General features: G+C 41.5%; 1 protein-coding gene across 1 annotated transcript in view; it reads right to left on the bottom strand.

Annotated features, from left to right (window-relative positions):
* Positions 1-23,026, bottom strand: part of LOC110197949 (retinal-specific phospholipid-transporting ATPase ABCA4) — a 135,265-nt gene that overhangs the window by 99,178 nt on the left and 13,061 nt on the right. Inside the window, 5 exon segments of the mRNA XM_078155530.1 lie at positions 16,464-16,661; positions 18,304-18,359; positions 18,362-18,419; positions 19,151-19,290; positions 20,520-20,760. Of these exon segments, the coding sequence (XP_078011656.1) occupies positions 16,464-16,661; positions 18,304-18,359; positions 18,362-18,419; positions 19,151-19,290; positions 20,520-20,760 (693 nt within the window).

The raw sequence follows: 23,026 nt of genomic DNA, 5'->3' as shown, positions 1-23,026 counted from the left end.
TGGCCTGAGAAAGGGCTCGTCCAATGCAATGGACAGCCTTCCACCAAAATGTGCTGACAAGAGCTGAGCTGGATTTGCCATCCAGAATTGAGTATCTAGTGAACTACGGAGTTCACTATGTATCTTACTGGCCAGGGAAGACCAACATGGAGGTAGGTACCCTAATCCATAGGGCCTGGATGCCTGAATCTATCATGAGATGAAGAGATGGAATGATTGTCATTTCTGGCATGAAGTAAGCTGAACTGAGAACATGAGTAAATGCAGTTGAGATCTGGGGACTTCCATCAAAGAGTGTGACATTGGTGAATATAAGTATTGTAGCACTGGCCTAACCCTCCCTACCCAGGTTAGCCTTACATGATTGGTAGCAAAAGCAGCTATAAGATAAAGGTATCTAAGTGATACAGGACAAGAAAAGGAGGCAGGACCCTCAGGGACTCAAACTTCACATGCCATTAGATAACCTGCTGCTTAGAGAATTGTATAAATTAGAGTTGTACAACCAAATACTGAAAAATAAAAAGTGTTGAATACATAGCCCATGGGCCATATGTGGTCCACAACACTTCTGAGTATAGTCCAAACCAAATTTAAAATATAATTAGGAAATATGTAACCAAATTAAAAAATACACTAAGATGTAGATAAATATTAATATATTTTTTCAAAGTCCATTTGTGGCCCACAGAGATCCTTATGTATAGTTTAATGGCCCCATTTCTTTTTAACTTTGACATCACCACCTTGGATCATCATTGCAAACCCCCAGGGGGTTTTCAAACCACTAAATGGGAACCACTAAAATGAAAATAAACCATTGCACTGAGCACACACAGGCTTACTCAACCAGGAGCTATGAAATGTCTATAACAGGCAGAATGTTGTGGAAGAGAAATATTTCTCAGTGTGCAATTTTCTTTCTAGGAGCTATTTGGACCAAGAGAGTGGGCAAATCAAGGAGGCATTAGTCTGATCAGGAATCAAGAAGTCTAAACTTCTTGTAGATAAACAAGTAGATAGACACAACCAGTGCATTTTAACTGTACAGTCCTGAATATGGTACAGCCTGAGCTGAAGGCTTAATGGAGTGTCGAAGGAACTCTGCCAAGATGGGGGGAGAAAGAGGGCTGAATCCAGTGGGCATCACTTTTCTGCCCAATATTCCATGGGAATGAAAGTCATCTACAGAAAATAACTCACTAGGAGCTAGAGACATTGATAATTAGCCAGGGCCCCTTTTTGGGCTCAGCATTGAGATTGCAGGCCACTGAGTCTAAAGATTCTTGGGTATAAATTGAACAGCAGATCACAAAAGTGTCAGGACTATCTAACCAAAGACCAGGCTGGCATATGATGACCCAAGGATAATGGGTTCAAACAGGTTACAAGTGTAGCCAAATTATAAGCTTCAATGGAGTGTATTACCATGTACTTTGCATATAACATCAACATGTAGCTCTAATGTGAATGTTATGTCCTTTAAACCTGTATGGGTATTTGGGATAATTATCTGTGGTTATGCTATACACTTAATACTGATTATGGCATGGTCTGTGGATGTACCTGTGTGCCCAGTTTGATTTTCAAGGGCTGCAAATATTTTCCTTGGAGGATTGGAAGCCCTGTAGTATAGTTTCAAATTCACAAGTTATGGGACAAAGAAAGCTACTGATCATTGAAAAAGGCTGGGACACCAGAATACATGGAGAATTATGCCAGGATCAGAGCTTGAACTTGGAAAAAGCGAAAGGGCAAATATGCTTAGTACCTGGGGAGGTCTGGTTATTAGCAGCCATGAGAAAAAAACCCTATACTTAGAGATGGTAGTAAGAAAAGTAGGACTACCAGAGAGATCGTTACAACTTCTGAAGAATCCAAACTGTGGTGACCCAAAGGGCAATTTAGTACAGCAGAAAGAGAGCTGACTCTAGAATAAAAGGATCTGGGTTCAGATTCTACTTCTGATGCTGACTACCTCTGTGAGGTTGGATAAGTCATTTCCCTGGGCCTCAGTTTCCTTATCTGTAAAATGAGGAGGGTAAACTCGATGTCCCTTTTTGCTATAGATCTATGATTCTATCAGAAAATATGTGAGTAAGAAAACTTATGTAATGTCACCAGTGATGGCATGTGTTTGAGAAATAGCCTAAAAGGCAATTACCAAGAACAGGGATGATCACAAAAGGAAATGAGATAATGGTCAGAGAGTCTGATGTTCTACTGGTATCTATGGTATATTAGAATCATAGATTTAGAACTGGAAGGGACCTCAGAGACCATCTAATCTGCCCGTCTTATTTTATCCATAAAGAAACAGAGTCCCAGGCACATGAAAGGACTTCCCCAGGGTCACACAGGTGGCATCAGTAGTGAGATTTTAACCTAGGTCTTCTGACTTGTGAGCCAGTGTGCTTTCACGCTATGTCACATGGATTTTGAGTGAAAAAGGATCCTTACGGGTCATATGGTCTAACCTCCTATTAGGAGTCTCCTTTATTACTCTCCTGACTGGAAGTCATCTAGCCTCTCTGTACTTGAACATTTCAAATGATGGAAAGCTCATTGTCTTACATGGGAATCCATTTAATTGTTGAAAGGCTCTAGTTGGTGGAAAGTTCTTCCATTCTGCCTAAGTCATCCTCTCATAGCTCCAATCCATCAGCTTTAGTTTCAGCCTCTAGAATCAATCTAATCTTGTTTTTATAGGAGAGCTTCTCAGATATTTGAAACAGGTGGGCATCTGCCCATTAAGTCTTTTCTTCTCCTTAGCTCCTTTAAATATTCTTCATGTGACATTGTTTTCATGCTCCTCACCCTCCTGGTTATCCTTCCCTCAATACTCTCTAGTTTGTTATCATTCCTCATAAAATGTGGTGTCTTGAACCGTATATATTCCAGATGTGATCTGACCAGAGCAAGATTACGATGGGACTGTTATCCAGAACAAAGGTCTCACAAGACCCAAAGGAAGGCTTTCAACACTGAGTTGATCTGCCAAGTGGGATGTATAGGAAGACACAGACAAGAATTGGATTTGGGGGAGATGGCAGGGAGGGTGGGAGGGGACAATATAACCACATGAATGAAACCACGGTGCACCACTGGAAACAGCTTTTCCTTCTCCTTTACCTCCTCACCAATCACCACACCCTCAGCCTGGTCTGCCCAGGTGTCAGGGCCACCCAACCAGCCAGTGGCAAACTACGAGACTCTGACTGCAGCTAGGGCTCCCACCCCAGCCACCACCCTCCACCCCTGGGGCTCCTGTCCCACTCCTGAGTTCACCAGCCTGGGAGACAGCCACATGCCATTTTCTCAGTCTGAGAGATAAAAAGAAAGAAAACAAAGTAAGCTTTGTCAACTGGCCAAATGATAAGGAAAAGAGAACACAGGTATATGAGAAAATTGAAGGGCCCGAGGCTGAAATGACACTGGGCTAAGAACATAATTGTTAACAAAGGAAACTGGATTGTTTCCTTTTTTTAAAAAAAGAATTCTAATATCATCCACATATACTATATAATCTGGAGAGATGCTGTACTTTTGAAAGTTAGTTCTATTGAACAGCAATAGGCTAGGATTGAATAGGATCTGGTCAGCTGAGTTGACCAGTTTGGCATTTTACAAATGTCCATCTGTCAGCTAGTCAGTCAACAAGTATTTATGAAGCACTTGCTATGTGCAGGCACTGTGCTAAGTGCTGGAGATACAAAGAAAGGCAAAAGACAGTCCTTGCCCTCAAGCATCTCACAATCTAATGTCAGCAAGTTATATATCACATATGTATATACACATATATGTAACATAATATTTTTATTATATTTTCAGAATAGTCAAAGTCTGAAGACCCATGGACCTGATGATTTTTTCCTTTTTTTTCCTTTTTATATTTTAGACAAATGCTAAAACTTAAATATACAATAAGAAAAGAAAAAGAAACATTGTAAACTTAAATATACAATAAAAAGCAAAAAAAAGTCATGTGCACAGCAGTACATAGGAGAGGATTCAAATTTTATAGTGATAACTTTTCATTTTAATAAAGCCTATATATTAAATATTGTTCATTATGTTGAAAGCTGTCCATCTTTGTTTCTTTGTAGGTTTTCTTTTGTCCTCTCATATGCACTTTTTACTTTGTTCTTTTGCTCCCTTCTCCCCTCCCTCCTTACCACCCACAACCACCAGACTACAGTAAAGCACTGGATATATTTATATGTAGGTATTAATATATACATATACATATGTACACATACATAAATACATATACATATACTTTTCCTAAGAGATTCTATTCCTAATCTTTGTTTTTATGTTTGTGCACTGACGATTTTTTTAAAATGTCTATAGAAATCCTGATTAGGCATCAGGGAGAAGCATCATTTTATAAGTGGCTTCAACACTGGGTGCCAATTCTGACTTTATCACTTACTAACAATGTAGACTTGGATCAATTATTTCATCTCCCTAAGTCACAATTTCCTCATCTTAAAAGTGACTAGATGAATGTTGAGGTCCCTTCCATATCTAGATCTTAGATCCTATCTAGAACTTTATGAAATGCGTGAATTTTACAAATAGTTTAAATGGCACAACTACTGTTGACTTGTTTTGGGAAACACTTGGCCTGAGTTCATCATGGAAGTAAACTATTCCCTAGGCAGAAGGTTGATGATTAGGATAATTCATTTTTTAATGCCAAAGGCATATTCTTTTCTCTGGCCCCCATGGGACATCATTTAAATATTCTGGATTTCAGTTTATTTATCTGTAAAGATTTGTCATCACAGTGATCTCCAAGATCCCTCCATTCTGCCTAAGTCATCCCTCCAAGCTCTAAATCTCATGTTTCTACAAGTATATTCATTGAAAGCACATCATATATATTTAACTTCTTCTTAGCAAGATTAAAAAACTCTATCCATCTCCCCTAGTGCCATATTGGACTAATTGATTTTTATATTTCCTCCTATTGGCTACAAAAACTTCTGATTTATCAACAGGGGCTGGTAATTTCCACACATTTACCATGTTACCATTCCAGATAGATGTTATTTATAGAAAATAACCATTTTTCTTCTTCCTCCATTCAAATCAAATGGTTCAGAATGTATCCTATCTTCATCTGTCCCTCATTTACTTTCCCGGGTTTGAATAGCTCAGTGGGTAAAGGGCAGAGCTATACACACACACACACACACACACACACACACACACACCCCTTAAGGGATGGGCTGGTACTCTAATCATCAATATTTTTATCTAGAGCAAAAACTGTCGAATTGAGGTTGGTAACAGCAGCCCAAGAAGACAGTCCAAACATGGAAGCAATGGCAACAGAAGAGACAGCAGTCTCTCTCACCCTTAGCCCATGAGGGCTGAAGAGAAAACCCTGAAGTTATACAACAGAACAGATTGAGAGAGGACTATGAGATGTGGGGACAGAAATCACTTAAAAGAAGGAGAAAGCATTCCCCTTGGATGTGGGCTCCTTGGGCAGAGCCTCATTTACCCCATGTTAGCTTCAGCCCTGAGCCAGATTACCTTTGATATGTGTTTAAGGAGCATTCCATGATCTCTAGCCAGAAGCATTTTTTGTACCCCTAATCAGGAATTAGCATGAGTTCAGAACAGCTCAACAGAAAGCTGTCCCAGGCAGCAATGAAGGGCCACTGTTTTTTCAGGATATCCTCAGAGAAAGAAAACCAGGAAACTATTTCAGGTTCCTAATAGCAACTGTCCTATGTGAAACTGGTGCTCAGGCGGCACAGTGGATAGAGTACTGGAGTCACCGTTGTTGTTGTCCAGTTGTGTCTGATTCCTCATCACCCCATTAGAGATTTCTTGTTAAAGATACTGGAGTGCTCAGCCATTTCCTTCTCCAGCTCATGTTATAGATGAGGAAACTGAAGTAAATAGGGTTAATTGACTTGCCCACTGTCACACACCTATTGGCCAACTGACCTCAAGTCAAAAAGACCTGAATTTATAATCTCATCTCAAACATCTGGGCAAGACATTGCATTCTATCAGTCTTTGTTTCCCCATACATAAAATGGGAATAATTATAGTATCTACCTTCCTGGTTGTTGTGAAGATCAAATGAGATAACAGATGTAAAATGTTTTGCAAAATTTAAAGTGATAAATGCTAGCACTTGTCAGAACTCTTAGAAATATAACCTAATGGTCCCTTGGAGATGTATGTGTGTGTGTGTGGTGTGTGTGTGTGTGTGTGTGTGTGTGTGTATGAGTTTTTAAGCAAATGTCAGTGGTTTAACACTCAGTTAAATTTCTTATTAAAAAATTATTTAGATTAGTAGACTTTCAGGACCCAAGATGGCAGAGTAAGCAGTAAATCACTGTAACTCTTCCATATTCACCTCCAAACAACCATAAAATAGCTCCCCAAAACAAACCCTGGAACAGCAGAATTAGTGAAAAGATGGGGGAGGGGAACAAACTTCTAGCCCAAGAAACTTGGAAGATTGGCAAGAAATATCTGTATTACTCAAGTAAAAGGGGAGCACAGTCCAGGAGAGGAAGCATCACATCAAGCCAGAAGAAAGCCCCACCTCTGCAAACCGGCGGGACATCCTGAACCCCAGTGTAGTGGCAGGCAAACACCAACACCAGGACCCCCACACGCCTCAGTATAGCCAAGGGAATGGGCAGACTCTAACTCAGAGAACCTCTGTGTACTTCAGTGTAGCCCCATGCAAACAAGTAGATGCCAACCTTACACCCGTGTTGGGCCCCTGCCACATGCTTCCATGTAGCCCCGGAGAAATGCAGAAACACCCCCACTGGCCTCCACACACACCAAACGCTAGCCTTAGGACCTGGCTTAGCACCAGGTGAGCTGCCAGACCCCTCCAGCCTCCAGCAGTGCCAGTCACCCCCACCCTACCCCGTCAGGACAGTACCAGACACAAGGGTCCCCCACAGGCCTCAGGGCAACATAAGAGCAGCACCAGGTAAGCCACCAGGGCCTGCAGCCCCTGGCGCAAGAAGCCAGTGCCCCTTACGCCCTGGGAACAGAGCTCAAATTTAAAAGAAAGGAAAAAGGCCCCCCGAAATGAGCAAACAACAACAACCACAACAAAAAGAATCTGACCATAGAAAGATATTATGGTGACAGGGAAGATCAAGGCACAAACTCAGCAGAGGACAATGATGTCAAAACACCTCTAGGCAAAGCCCCAGAGAAAAATGAGAAATGGTCTCAAGCCCAGAAAGAACTCAGAAAGAGCCCAAAAAAGGAGCTTAAAAATAATACAAGAGAGATGGAAGAAAAATTGGGAAAAGAAATGAGAGTGATGCAAGAGAATTATGAAAAAAGGAGTTAAAAGCTTGGAAGAAGAAAACAACTGTTTAAAAAGCAGAATTGGCCAAATGTGGAGATACAAAAATATACTGAAGAAAACAATTCCTTAAAAAGCACAATTGGCCAAATGGAAAATGAAGTACAAAAGCTAACTGAGGAAAACAACTCCTCAAAAGTTAGAATTGGGCAAGTGGAAGCTAATGACTCTATGAGACATCAAGAATCAATCAAACAAACTCAAAAGAACTGAAAATATAGAAGAAAATGTAAAATACCTCATTGGAAAAACAACTGACATAGAAAATGGATCCAGGAAAGACAATGTCAGAATCATTGGACTACCTGAAAACCATAATCAAAAGGAGGACCTGGACAGCATCTTTCAAGAAGTTATCAAGGAAAACTGCCCTGACATCCTGGAATCAGAGGGCAAAATAGGCACTAGAAGAATCCACTGATCATTTCAGGAGAGAGATACCAAAGTAAAAACACCAAGGAACATGATAGCCAAATTACAGATCAATCAGGTGAAGGAAAAAAATACTGCAAGTGGCCATAAAGAAACAATTCAAATATCAGGGAGCCGCAATCAGGATTACAGAGGACTTAGCAGCTGCAACCTTAAAGAACTGGAGGTCATGGAACATGGTATTCTAGAAGGCAATGGGAGCTAGGACTACATCCACGAATCACCTACCGGTGAAATTAAGCATGCTACTTCAAAGGAAAAAAATGGTCATTCAATGAAATAGAAGGATTTCAAGTTTTCATTAGGAGAAGACCAGAGCTGAACAAAAAAGTTGACCTCCAGTATCAAGACTCAAGAAAAGCATAAAAAGGTGAAAAGGAAAAAGAAAACATAAGAATTCACTAGAGCTAAACTGTTTACATCCCTACATGAGAAGATGATACTTGTAATTCTTAAGAACTGTATCACTAACAGTGCAGCTAGAAAGAATATGCACAGACAGAGGGTACAGCTATAAGGTGAGTTGGAGTGAATGACATAAAAAATAATTAAGGGATGAGAGAGAGGAGTACCCTGGATGCAGAAGGAAGGGAGAGTAGAATGGGGTAAATTATTTCACATGAAGAGGAGCAAAAAACCTGGAGTGAAAAATGGGAGGGTGGACAATAGCCATTGCTTGAACCTTACTCTCATCAGTATTGGCTCAAAGAAGGAATAATATATACAACCAGCTGAATACAGAAATCTATCTTACTTGACAGGAAAGCAGGAGGGGAAGAGAGTAAGTGGAGTGGGGAAAGAAAGAGAACTGACAGAAAGAAGGGCGGATCGGGGAGGTGGTAGACAGAAGCAAAACACTGGTAGGAGAGAAAGGGTGAAAGGAGAAAGGAGACTAACAGCAGGAAAAAGATGATGGTGGGAAATACACAGCAAGTAATCATAGTTGTCCACATGAATGGGATGAACTCTCCTATAAAACAGAAGTGGATAGCAAAGTGGATCAAAAATAAGAATCCTGCAATATTCTGTTTACAAGAAACACACTTGAAGCAGAGAGACACACACAGAGCAAGGATAAGGGGCTGAAGCAAAATCTATTAGACAGTTTTGATTATTTTAAGTTAAAAAGCTTTTACACAAACAAAACCAATGCAACCAATAATATTTGAAGGACAGCAGAAAGCTGGGAAACAATCTTTACAGCAAGTGCCTCTGATAAAGACCTCATTTCTAAAATATATAGAAAACAGAGTTAAATTTATAAGAATGCAAGGCATTCCCCAATTGATAAATGGTCAAATGATATGAATAGGTAGTTTTCAGATGAAGAAATCAAAGCTATTTATAGGCACATGAAGAAATGTTCTAAGTCACTTTTGATTAGAGAAATGCAAACTAACACAACTCTGAGGTACCACTTCACACATTTCAGAATGGCTAATATGACAAAAAAGGATAAATGTTGGAGAGAATATGAGAAAACTGGGACTCTAATGTACTGTTGCCACATTTGAGGAAGGACACTGATGAATTCAAGAGTTTTCAGAGGAAGACCAATAGGTTGCTGAAAAGTTTCAAGATCATGTCACACATGTCTTAACTGAAAGAACTGGGCATATTTAATCTGGAGAAGAGAAGACTTAGGGGAACATGCTATGCTTGTTGAATTAAATTGAATAATACATAAAATTTCCCCCATTAGGCATTGTGACTAGACATCTGAAGCGCCTGGTCATGAAATACAAATTATGTCAGAATTGTCAAGAAATACGTTCTGTCCATTTTCAGAAAGGGAAAAGGAAAAGGAAAAAGAAGAGGTCAAAGGAAAAAGCAAAGATTCTGACTGGAAAGAAGACATCCAATGCTGCCCAGGAGATTGTTTGGTCAAAGGAAGGGCTCATGCACATCATGCTGAAAGTTGCTGTCACAGAATAATAGCCATTTGTCACCGGAAAACCTGGTATCCATTAAAGCTCAATCAACAAGCAGGTATTGCAAGTCCACGATGAGCCGAGCTGTGCATTCATGGGGCACTATTAACAATACAAGAAAAGTACACGATATGGTTCCTGTTTATAAATCAACTTGTAATTTAGCATCAGTGACAAATGCAAAGGTAATGACATGATAATGTAGACTGGGTATCAGATTCCCCCAGATACTGTGATTTTGTAAAAACATTCCATAGATCATAGATGGAGAGCTAGAAGGGACCTGAGAGGTTAGTCAATAAGTATTTATGAAGTATCTGCTATGTGCCAGGCACGGTGCTAAGCTCTGGGGACATAAAGAAAGGCAAAAGACAGTCTCTGCTCTTGAGGAGCTCACATTATATAGTGAGGGAGACAACATGGAAACAACCATGTTCAAATGAGCAGTGTACAGGATAAATTGGAAATGACCAGCAAAGAGAAGGCACTAGAATTGAGGGGCACTGGGAAAGGCTTCCTGTAGAAGGTGTGATTTTAGCTGGCACTTGAAGGAGGCTGGGGAGGCCAGGAGGCAGAGGTGAGGAGGGAGAAAATTTGAGGCCTGGGGGAAAGTCAGAGAAAGGGCCAAAGTTAGCAGACAGAGTATGTTATTGCAGAACAGCCAGGAGGCCAGCTTCACTGGATCACAGAATACGTTGCATGTGGCAGGTGGGTGTAAGATGTTACTGGAAACGTGGGGGAGGGGAGGACAAGTTATGAAGGGCTTTGCATGTCAGAAGGTTTTATATTTGATCCTGGGGGTGAGAGGATGCCCCTGCAGTTTATTGAATGGAGGGCTGTGTGTGACTTGGTCAGAACTATGCTTTAGGAAGGCCATCATTCCCAACCCTCTCATTTTATAGCTAAGAGGGGTTAGGAAATTTGCCTCAAGTCACATGCCATTAAGTCTCTGAGATGGGACTTGAGCCCAGGTCTTCCTGAATTCAATCCAGTATCCTATTGACTATCTCACGCTGACTGGCAAGAGACATACAATGCCATTGTTAAGACATTATGTCCAAACTCCATTGTGAAGTCATGACATCTTCATTACAGCATTGCTGGTCCAGCCCATCATGTTTATTTCAATCCAATCCAACCCAACAAGCATTTATTAAGGACCTGTTATATGCCAGGCACTGCGCTAGGCAAAGGCAAAGACAAAAATGCAAATGGTAATAAACAACTTGGGAGACGAGGTGCTGGAAATGAGGAGTGGTAGATTGCATAGTGGATAGAGCACCCTCCGCAAGAGTCAGAATACTTGGATTCAAATACTGCTTTAGATACTTATTAGCCATGTGACCCCAGCCAAATCACTTAACCTCTTAGCCTCAGTTTTCTCATATGTAAAATGGGGATGACAATGGTACCCCTCTCCCAGTGTTCTGAAGGTTTTGTAAACCTTAAAGTGCTATATGAATGTTAGTTATTAATACAGGAGACAGCACGTTGACTGAGTCTTGAATGGAATCAAGGATTCCAAGACATAGGGCTGAAGAGAGAGAACATTTCAGGGGTGGTGAGTCAGCCTATGCAAAGGTGCAGAGGCGGGAAATGGAATGTAGTGTAAAGGGACATTTTAATTTTTTGAATAGGACATTTTACTAGAATGCAGAGTGCTTCAGGAGGGGTAATATGAAAATTCTGCAAAGACAGATTGGAGCCAGATTGTGAATGGAGTCTTTGAAACAGTGTCTTCTGTAAAGTCTTTTGACCTAACGTAGTGTTTAGGCGAAAGCTAATGAACCTTATCAGGTAGCTAAACTTGTATTTTCATTTGAGGCAGCCAGAAGGCACATCATATAGAATACTGGACTTGGAGTCAGGAAGCCCTGAGGTAGAATCCTGCCTCAGGCACTTAGTAGCTGTGTGTCCTGGGTGAGTTACTTTACCTCTGTCTGCCTCAGTTTCTTCATCTGTAAAATGGGGATAATAATGGCACCTCCCTCAAAAGATTGTTGCATGGATCAAGTGAGACAATATTTATAAAGTGTTTCACAAACACTAAAAAGCTATATAGGGGGCAGCTAGGTGGCGCAGTAGATAAAGCACCAGCCCTGGAATCAGGAGGACCTGAGTTCAAATCCAGCCTCAGACACATGACACTGACTAGATGTGACTCTGGGCGAGTCACTTAACCTCAATTGCCTCACCAAAAAAAAAAAAAGCTCTATAAATATTAGCTAGTATTATTATTATTAGAGTCAGTCAGACTTCTATACTGCTCCTCTACTTCTTTCACATCTAGCCCTCTAGCCAAATCTTGACCCAAAGCACTAATAGAGGGAGCAGTCATATAGATACTTGACAACAATGTGTAATTCCTAAATGCCTCGTATTTGGTTTCATGGTACATTGCATGGTTTTTTCCCCCGGAGATTCATCTTCCTGATCACTGTTTACTTAGGCTAACATTAAAAATAGTTTACATTCCCTAAGCACATTCCAATTGGGTGGTGGTGGGAATAAGGCCCAGAGTGTGCTAAGCTGGGGAGAGAGGCTAGTCCCAAAACACAACACTGCAGAGCCCAACCTTTTGGCTCTGATAAGTCGTAATTAAGCTGAGCATGCTGGGTAGATAATAAAAGAAATAGGTATACAGGTTCATGAAAGGTTGGAGCCAATGTTAATTAACTATGTTTCTATATTGACTGAGTCCACAGCAGGCAAAAACAACTAATGAACAAATGTTCTATTTATCCCTCAGTCATAAAGAAGGGGCACGGGAGGTGAAAGTTAGTTAAAGCAAACTTTTATGACTTGCTCATGGATATTTTCATATGAAAGATTTGTTTGATCTTGGCTTCCTGGTATAAAATTCAAGATTTTTGTAATCTGAATATACTGTGAAATTTTTAAAATACTGTGAACTCCAGACAAGGTTTCATATGTTCCAGGACAACCTCTAAACTAAACAAAGAAAGCTTAACTTTTCAGATTCAAAGATAATCAGAAGAGTACCTAATGAATTTTCTAACTCTCCTTCCTTGCTTAAAGCATGTGTGTATGTGCGCGTGTGCATGTGCGTGTGTGTGTGTGTGTGTGTGTGTGTGTGTGTGTGTGTGTGTGTGTATTGAAGGAGCTTGGACATATTTAGCTTGGAAACGATCTAAAAGAAGAACACAATAAACTTATTGAATTAATAATTAAACAAAATTAAGAGACAAATATATATTTATATATACATACATGCCACATACATTGGTGACATGTATAAATTTATTTTATACCTGCTCAAGGTATCTACTTATTGAAGATCTGACCATTCAACTCTTCCTTGATCAGTGACTCTAATTGGAGAGAGAACTTATTGGGGGTGGGGAGGATCCTAGAAACTGATCCATATGCACACGGATAAACTAACGAAGGACTCCCAGACTGCAGCTATTTCTGGATAGTCTTGAGCCCTTTCTTCTCTGCCCAACAGTGGCTCAGAGTATTTTTTATTTCCTGGAGGGAAAAGTTAAGTGGGCAAAGACAGACGGGTTGTGTGGGGCATACACAGGAGCATGCTGGAGCCAGCTCTAACCTCCTGAGAACAAATTGTCCAATTTTCAGTATGAGCATTTACCCCTAAGAAATCAGCAAATACTACACATCAGGGCACACATTTATTGTTTCATTCATTGTATTGGCTTAAGAGTCATGGAGAAAATGTCACTAACGTAGACTACACGTAAAAGTGTGTCCCGTGTACATTTTTTTTTTTGGAGAGCCAATTATTAAACATTTACCAGCATGCCCCTGAGGATTCAGTGTTTCAGAAGACTTTTGGTAGGGAGAACATAAAGCAAATAAAATATCTGAGAACCACAGAACAGCCATCTAAGGATGAAGGTGCTTGTGTGTCTCCAGGCAGTCCCAGAGTCCCAGAATCTCAACTGAAAGGGGCCTCAGAGGCTGTATATTGCAGCTGGAGAATCCCTTCTCCAGCATTCTTCCTAAGTGGTTACTCAGCCTTCAGGCTTAAAGACTTGCACCAGGAGCCTCACCCTTAGTATTTGTCTGATCCTGGGTATTTCACTTAACTTCTGCCTGCCTCAATTTCCTCATCTGTAAAATCAGGGCAGTTGGACTCAGTAGCCTTTAAGGTCCCTTTCCTCTCTACCTCTCTGGAGGAGTATGTTCCTCCTGTATCTCTATGCTTTCTATCTTAGGCAGATGGTAAAATACAATACAAATAATAAGAATATGGCTAGCATTTGTATAGCACTTTGAGGTTTGAAAAGCATTTTACATATATCATTGGTCCAATGATTACATAATGAAAATATTAAGATGGCACAATAAAAAGAGTACTGGGTTCTAGGATCAAAGGACTTGGGTTCAAATCCTACCTTTGATGTGACATTTTTGACCTTAGGATATTCAATTAACTTCCCCAGACCTCCTATAAAATGACAGGGTTAGACTTGATGGTCTCTGCTAGTCCAATCCCTGGCTGGGGGCTAAGGCAGTCACCTGTCCATTATCAAATCCTAACCCCTTTCCAGATAACCAAGTCATTTCTGTGGATGAAATAACCAAGATAGGTTTTTTCTTTCTCTTTCCTTCTTTTTTTCTTTCCTCCCTCCCTCCCTCCCTCTCTTTCCCTCTCTCTCTCTCTCTCTCTCTTTCTTTCTATAAAGCTGGTTAACCCCAGAGAGAAAAATGCCCGCTTTCCACTTGGTCTCAAGACCAGAAGCATAGGTTCTCAGATCATCTACTGGCAGGGGACAAACTGAACATAGCCTTTCCAAGGCAGGCAATGCATCTCACACAGATGTAGCAAAGTGTACTGGGTCCAGAGAAGAGGTGAGAAATGCCACCTCCACTCCTTTACCAAGGATGGACAGCTATGGGTCTACAATATTGCACATACAGCTAGGTCCTGATTAGTGAAAATATATTAGTCAAAGTTAATCCATTCATTGGTTTTACAGTACTGTTTTTACCCTCTTTATTTTTTATTCTTTGTAACAAGGGATTGGCTCATTGGGAGGGAATAGGAAGGTGTACATATGTACATACATACATATATACATACATATATATACACACACACACATATAAACACACAAATATATACCTACATATATATTATATGTATATATTCAGAAATGAAGATGATATAGAAACAAAATATACCAATAAAGGTTTTTTGTTTTTGCTCCATGGGACCTTTATCAAGTACCTTCACCTCAGTTTTCTCATCCCTAAAAGGAAGCAGTTGGACTAGATGACTTAGAAAGAGCCTTCCAGTTCTCAGTCCTACAGGGACAGGAGACAGGATCTTGACCAAATATGTCATTGGCACAAAGTAAGGAAATTCCTTCCACCAGTGCAAGCCATTAGCTTCTCTGCCACTTAATTTCTTAGTTGTCCAGAACACTGAAAGGTTAAGTGACTCATCCCCAGTCATGCAGCCAGCAGGTGTCAATACTAGGACTCGAACCCAGGTTTTGCTGGATCTGAGGCCAACTTTCTATCTGCTGGGCTACACTCTGTCCTATGAGGCCAAAGAATCTACATTTCTACAAAACAGGGTTGACGGAAGACATTTAACTTCAAGTCACACAATGGGATGTTTAATACACAGAATGTCAATGGGCCTTTAGTCTCTATGCTGAGAAGAAAGAGAACCTTTTGTTTGGCCTCAACCTGTGAGGCTGTCAAAAGGCTAACTTACAGTTTAAATTGATCTCCTGAACCATGTATTGCAGTAGGATGGTTCCCAGTTACTTCAGAGCCAATGCTAGGGTAATTTGTCCCCCAATATGGTTTTGAGTAGACATGTTTGTTATTTAAAATGTTCTCTCTCCAACCTTCTCTAAATCTATTTTTGGACTCTTTTCTTGTTATTAGATTAATATGTGTTGGGTATGGGAGGGGGGTAGCGGGGAGAGGTGGGGAGGAGATCTGTAAAGAAGCCACTTTCCTCACCACTTTTGGAAGGGTGTCTTACATATCTTTAAAGCACATGCTATATTTCTACTACGGACTGGCTTTGTTAGCTTGTACACACATACACACTCTCACACATGTGTGAGTGCATGAGTGTGTGTGTGTGTGTGTGTGTGTGTGTGTGTGTGTGTGTGTGTGTGTGTAGTCGTTGAGTTGTTTCAGTTGTGTCCAACTCTTTGTGACCATATTTGGGGTTTTCTTGGTAAAGATACTGAAGTGGTTTGCCATTTCCTTTTCCATTGGACAGATGATCAACTAAGGCAAAGAGTTAAGTGACTTGCAGACTTCAGGCTTGGCACTCTACCCACTGCAATACCTAGCTGCATATGTATGTATGTGTATTATATAGACACATATACACATATACATACATATATATGCAGTTTTAAAAGTCCTGCAACAAGCCTGTGAAGGATGTTCTACACATATTACCCCTATTTTACAGATGAAGAAAACTGAGGCACTGAGTATGAAGTGGTTTGCCCATTATCATTAAGAGAGAAAGTATCAGAAGCAGGATCATGACCCAGGTCTACACGATCATAAGTCCAGGATTCTGTTCTTGAAATACAGAACCATGTCTGTTTTGGTTCTTTTTTTATTGAACAGTGTATGCCTTCCTTCCATGGTGAAAATGGAACCCTAAGTTGGAAGCCCCTCTGGCTGGCTGAGGGGATCTCTTGCATCTACTTTCCAGGGTGTTCCTTTATGTATGTTATGCAGAGCTGCAAGGACTTGTTCACTCTTACCTCCATGTACTGATTAACCAGACGCAGGGTGTGGTCTGTGAAGTTGAAGACATTTCTCCAGCCAAACTGGACCATGTTTTTAGGCCGGCCCTCCTCAGGCCCATTATAGAGAAAGTTGAGTATGGCTTCAGCTGTGATTTCTTCCCCATCAAGCTGTCTGTTCACAAAGCTTTTCACTGTTGGATTATCCAGAGTATCCTAAGTAAGGGACAAGAAAAGTACATTGGGCATTTCAGTAGCAATCATTTTCTCCAAGATTATAGATTTAGGTCTGGAAGGGATTTTAAAGGTCCCCTAATCTGATCCTCTCATTTTATAGATGAGGAAACTGAGGCCAGAGAAATTATGTGACTTGTCCAAAGTCATGCATGTAGAAACTGTCAGTTGCAATATGAACTAAGATCCTCTGATGCCAGATTTAGATGCCCTAAGATGCTTTCTGCTTTCTTTCCTTCCTTTCTCTCCCTCTCTTTTTCTTTCTCCCTTCCTTCTGTCCTTTCCTTTTTTCTTTCCATCTTTCTTTCCTTCTTTCTTCCTTCCTTTCTTTCACTCTCTCTCACCTTTCCTTCCTTCCTTTTTTTCTTTCTTTCTTTCTTTCTTCTGTATCCATGCTACCTTTGTCCCAGTTCTTAAGGCTCTCCCCAGGTCGTGGTATTTGGGGAAGAGGTACCCAAGATGCTTTACCAAGTAGGCAGGTTTTACTCTAGACTCTAGCAGGTAGACTTAAGTCACTGTGGGCCCCCGAGAGAGAACCTGACAACAGAACAAGCTTTCCCTAAACAGACCCACCAAAACCCAGGTATTCCCTATAATGTAATAGTCTTCTAAGGGAAGGAGAAAAGCAACAACATTTTCTTTGGGATATTTTCTTTCTCAACTAGTCCAATTATAAGAGACTTAATACTCCTTTCTTGGCAGAGTTGGAAACTTACAAAAATCAGCCACTGTGCAGGTGCAGCCCACTTGGACCCCCATAAGGGTGTCCAGTTTGAATAGGAAACCTTTCTAGGATGATTGAGGCCCTCTTGAGTCTTTCATAAGTGGCAAAGACCCTGGGATTTCCCTCTTGGTTTGAACATTATGTTTGGATATTCCCTTGGCATTCAACTCACATATTTTCTTTCCAAACTATGTTTTGGAAATGGTATGGTATGCTCTGAAGTTTCATAGATCAAAAGTCCACAGATTTAGACCTGGAAGGGACCTTAGAGACCAATCTCCTCATTTTCCAAATGAGGAAACTGAGAGCCAGAGAAGTTAGGTGACTTGCCTAGGGTCACACAGGTACTAAGTATCTGAAACAAGATTCAAACACAGGTCTTCCTGAATCTAAGGCTCATGCCCAGAGTGCTCTCCCTCCTTATCCCTGCCTCCTGGCTCCCCACTTCCTACAAGGCTCATTTAAAGTAGACGCCTTTCCTGGTCTTACTTAATTTAGTGCTTTCTCTCTCAGATTATCTCCAATTTATCCCATCTTTATCTTGTTTCTACATAGTTGTTTCCTTGTTGTCTCCCTCATTAGATTGTGAGCTCCTTGATAGCAAAGGTAGTGACTATCTTTTGCCTTTCTTTGTAACCCCACCACCTAGTACAGTGCCTGGCACATAGTAGGTGCTTCACAAATGCTTGTTGACTTGACTTGAATCTAGTCTCTACATCATGCTTCCTCTCCATGATCCTTGGATTGTGGATGGCATCACAGAGCACAGATTTAGAGATGGGGGCCATGCTTGTTCTATTTTTACCTTCATTTCAAAACCTGATGAAATCCAGAAGGGGACTCAATCTCATTCTCTTATCTGCTCCCCTCCCAGACCCACCACACAAGAGCTTCCCATACTCGGATCATGGTAATCTGTGTGCTGTTGTCAAAGAAATGCCAGATCTGAGGCCCACTTCTTCCCAAGCCTTGAGAAAGTTTTTAACACGCTCCAATTCTTCAAAAGTCGAGTTGGCCTGAGAAACAAAGACAGACAGACAGACAGACAGACAGAGGAGCAAGGAGAGAGCAGGGAGAAAAAAGAAAGAGTGCACATGAAAATGCTTTTATGGTTTTCTAACATACCCTGTCAAAGTGGTCACTGTGTTTGGGAAAGGCTGCTCATGGAAGTGTTTTTCTTTTTCTACATCGATCTGAGGATTCCTCAGTCTGCTGAGATTTCCCAGAAGAATCTATCATTTCTCAGGATCCTTGATTGGCTGAAACTAATGCTTTCTTGTTACCCTCAATGGTCCATGGGATATCGATAGTGTTATTGGCTCCCTGAACTCCATGAAACCTTCTGGTTTCATTCTGTTAGTGAGCTGGTTCCTCCCTCTCTCTTCTCCAATCTATACTGATACCTTCTCATGCAGGCTGGACACAGACTCATCGGCTATTTGAACTCGCTCATAGTGGAAATGGCACACATTTCCAACAGAGATAGAGCACAGGTGTCTGGTTGGGAGACCTCATCACTGAGATTCTGAGGCTGATATGCTGAGGTGAAGACCATAGCATGGGCACTGGAGTGGATCACGCCAAGGCACGAGTGACATAGAGAGGAGGATAGAAACCTCAGCAACCCACCAGCCCAAAATAAACATGAGGATCACCAGGGTAAGTAAAATAGGAGAAATAAAAGTACACATTTTCTTGAGGGGCCAAAGGCAAAGAGGCATGAGGGGTGAGGAGAGAGGAAGCTTACATGTTTTAATATCCGTCGAACAGCAGGGGAATCTGGAGTAAAGAGGATTTTCCCCATCAGCAAGGGCTTTGCTGCCCTCCAGGCTATTTTAGTTAAAGGGTTTGCTTCCAAGTTCTGGATCAAGGAATTACAAAAAGGTGCTGCCAGGAGAGAGGAAGAGAGGGTTGATGGAACCACATCCACTCTGCTGAAGAGCTCATCACTAAGCATTGTCGTCATGGTGTCCAAATCTGAGGCCCCATTCATTCAGAACTGAAGGACTGACAAACAGACTAAGCTCATAGGCTGCTTTCATACAATAACGAGGTCATTATCAGCAAGTAGCCAAATGCCCCAGTACAGCTCAGTCAAGGCCTTGTCACTGGAAATGAAAGCTGGATCTTACCCTGCTGTGTTTATTTGGAAGAGAAAATTTTGAAAGATTGCTGGTGATTAGGCCAAGAGATAAAGGACATTATCCCCCCAAAGAAAAGGAGGTGCAGAGCCAAACAGGCAGGGGCAACATAAAGACATTGACAGTTTAAGCCATCATTGATTTTTCCATGAGTTCTATGCCTGACTTCCGAGGTGCCCTGAGCTACCTTCCACCTATTCCCTATGTATCTTCTACGGACCTAGTTGTATAGACAAGGTTGTCTCCTCCATTACAATGTAAGCTCCTTGAGGGAAAGGATATTTGAGGGTATTTTTCACCTTTCTTTACAAACACAGGATTTTATATAATGCTTGGCATACAGTAGGTGCTTAATAAGTGCTTGTCTACTTGGTTTAACTTGATGCTGCTGTTAGTGTCACAAGGCTGGCTTACAGCTGGCACCTCCCCCACTTCCTTATTTCATTTGCCCTGTTGTTATAAGAGACAGGAAGAAAGAATGAAGGGTGGGGGAAGTTCCCTGGCAGGGCCTTGGCATCTAGAAAGTTAGACAGGGCTGCATACCCAGCTCTCCCTTGCATTGTGTTTGTCAAAACAACCACAGTCATGTTGACTTGCCAGGGCCCTTCTAACCTGAGCTTTGATTGAAATTCTGTTCTGCCTCCCAATTCACCTTTCCTCCAACTTTTCCTCTAGAATTTAATCCTGTTCAATTAAATCAATGACCAATGCCCCCTTTGTTTTTTCCAACCAAGTCTTGGCCCAATCCATGGCTCATGCCCAAATTACTTTACAATTTCTATTCTTTCATCAGTGGGAAAACAGAGGGCTCTCCTTCTTGCCCTCACCTGTCCCCCCCTAAACTGCCTGATGTCACGCAAAGAAGTCAATATGTTAAAGCCAACACAGGATTTCCAACCACAGCCTAGGAGCATCTAACTAACCTGACCAACATGGTAGATGAGGAATGACTCAGGAACTTAAAAGAAAACTTACTTGTTCTTTTATCATAAGAATAGACAGGATCTTTTCTGGAAGGATCGATGCCTAGGAAGGCTTTGTAGTTGTTGTCTTCATACCAGTTATAGGAAAACACTCTGGAGCCACCCCCCTCTGGGTAACCACACAAGAGCTCAGAAAGGATACTCATCAATTGGCTAAATGACTCTGGCCCTCCATTCTGCAGAAGGGGCCCTGTTACCCACAGCAGGTCCTGGACACTTGGCCGATGGGCTAGCTGGGGAAAAACAATGGCTCAGGGTTAGTAAGAATAAGAGGTGACATTCACCCAGTATTTTAAGTTCTGAAATGTACTTTTGGTATGTATGTATTTAATAACATTTATACCATTATCATATAATACATAATTATATAATATATTATGATATAAATATATCATACAAATATATTATGATATAATCATATAATTATTATAATTATATAGTTTATATACATTGAGATTTAATATGGTATATTTAAAAGCTAGAAATGAATATATCAATATCACCAACTAAATTTGCTTAGTAACTGTAAAATTTTTAATGAATTCAGACAATTTTCAGTTACTCTCTCTATGTATTATATCAAGAAAGTATTTAATAAGTGCCTACTATGTGTTGGGCTCTTTCAAAATATTTTCTCATTTGATCCTTATAACCATCTAGGAGGTAGGTACTGTTGAGGAAACAGACAGGCAGAGGTTAAGTGACTTGCACAGAGTCACACAGCCAGTAAGACCAGAGGTAGGAACTGAACACAGGTCTTTCCTGACTCTTAAACCCAGTATTCCTTCCTGTGTAAAAGCACCACAGATCTGAAGCTGGAAGTCTTGTAGGCCATCTAGTCCAATAGCCTAGTTGCACAGATGAGGAAACTGAGCCTGGGAAAGGTGAGCGACCTGCTCAGGACCACGGGGAATGGATTTGAACCCAAGTCTTCCGACTCCAGATCCCAGGTTCATTCCCCTGCATTCAGCTGAGTGGGTCCTTTATAGCATGTTGCTTTATTAGCAAGCAGAGCCAGAGCTAACAAGGAAGCAAAGCCTTGACTGTGAGCAGGATCTCCATGCTCACACAGAGGATAGTCATGGTGGCAAGGAAACCTTCATGCAGCTGCAAAAATACAGACAGACTGGTGTGCACAGGGGAATCAGGGTGGGGGGCCGTGGGAGAGAGGGGTGGTATCCCACTAGTGGCCTAAAGAGTTTAATAGTCTCCTCCTCTTTCAATTACCCTTGTTTGCCTTCCCGGAAATACATCTGGTGAGGGGTGGGAGAACTGGGGGCTGATGTGAACTCCTAGCCTACTCAATGTAGGCAGAAGTTTATACCTTCTTCTCTGGAAAGGCGGAGAGCTGTGGAAAGAAAAGGCTAGTACTGACCAGCCCAGACAACCTAAGCACAAATCTCTCAGGATGGACAGAGCAGAATCCAATCAGATCGCTGGAAAACTTCCTCCTTGCACGATGAGAACCAATCTCACAAGTTTGCATTATGCTCTTTTTGCTGTTTCCATTTTCTTTTGTTGTGCTCTTCTTAAGGTTCCAATAAGTGAAGAAATTAACTGAAGGGAGAAAGCTCTCAGGCCTGCTGAGAGATTCCTTTCTCTGAGAATCTAGGATTAAATTTAGCAAAAGACTCACAGAAAATTGGTTGTTTCTCTCTCTCCCTCTTTTTTTCCTTCTCTGCTTTTTCCCTCTTCCTCCCTCTCTCTCCCCCTTCTCTCTCCCCTTCTCTCCTCTTCTCTCTTTCCCTCCCTCTCCTTCTGTTTCCCTCTCCTCTCTTCCTCCTACTTCCTCCTCTCTCTCTTATCATCTCTTCCCTCCCTCTCCCTCTCTCCTTCTCTCTTTCCCTCCCACCTTTTCTCATCCACTCCCTCCTCTCTCTCCCTCTCCTTTCTCCTTCAGGAAAACAAGCCCCACAATCTGAAGAAGAGAAATCTACAGTAGCAAGAAGAATGTCCAGGGCTTATCTAAGAGGCTCCGTGATTCCTATTTGCTTAGCCTTTGGGAAAGGAGGGAGGAAAAGCCACTCTTCTTGCAAACACACCTCCTAATTCTCCTAAGAAGCGTTTGGAGATTTAAGACCACCAACAGAATTCAGTGGGGTGAGTCTGTGGCCAATCCTCCCAGAGACATTCAGGGAGGTTTACTTGTCGGCCCCTTCTTTGTCTGCATGCTAACACTCGCCTCTGCAAACTGACAAGTGAGTCACACCTGTGATGACAGGGTGCACATCACTAAAGCAAAGATGCCGGGGTGTTTCTATCACTGTGAATCTCATCGTGCCTCTGGGAGGGATTATCCTCATGATCATTATCACGTTTGGCCCATCTGGCCAAAACCACACAGGATGGGCAACTTGCAAAGAATGTAGTTTCCCTTAATCAAGGACAGCCCTGTGATGGAGGGGAACATTGGTCTGCCGGAATACTGGGTCCCGGCTACAACAAAGCAAAGGAAGAGAGGTGTGCTTATCAAATTGGCAGCTATCACAAAGCTGGGAT

This window comes from Phascolarctos cinereus, unplaced genomic scaffold, assembly GCF_003287225.1.
Source record: "Phascolarctos cinereus isolate Bilbo 61053 unplaced genomic scaffold, phaCin_HiC Scaffold_5;HRSCAF=322, whole genome shotgun sequence".
Classification (NCBI taxonomy): domain Eukaryota; kingdom Metazoa; phylum Chordata; class Mammalia; order Diprotodontia; family Phascolarctidae; genus Phascolarctos; species Phascolarctos cinereus.
This window is presented reverse-complemented; position numbering and strand designations above follow the sequence as displayed.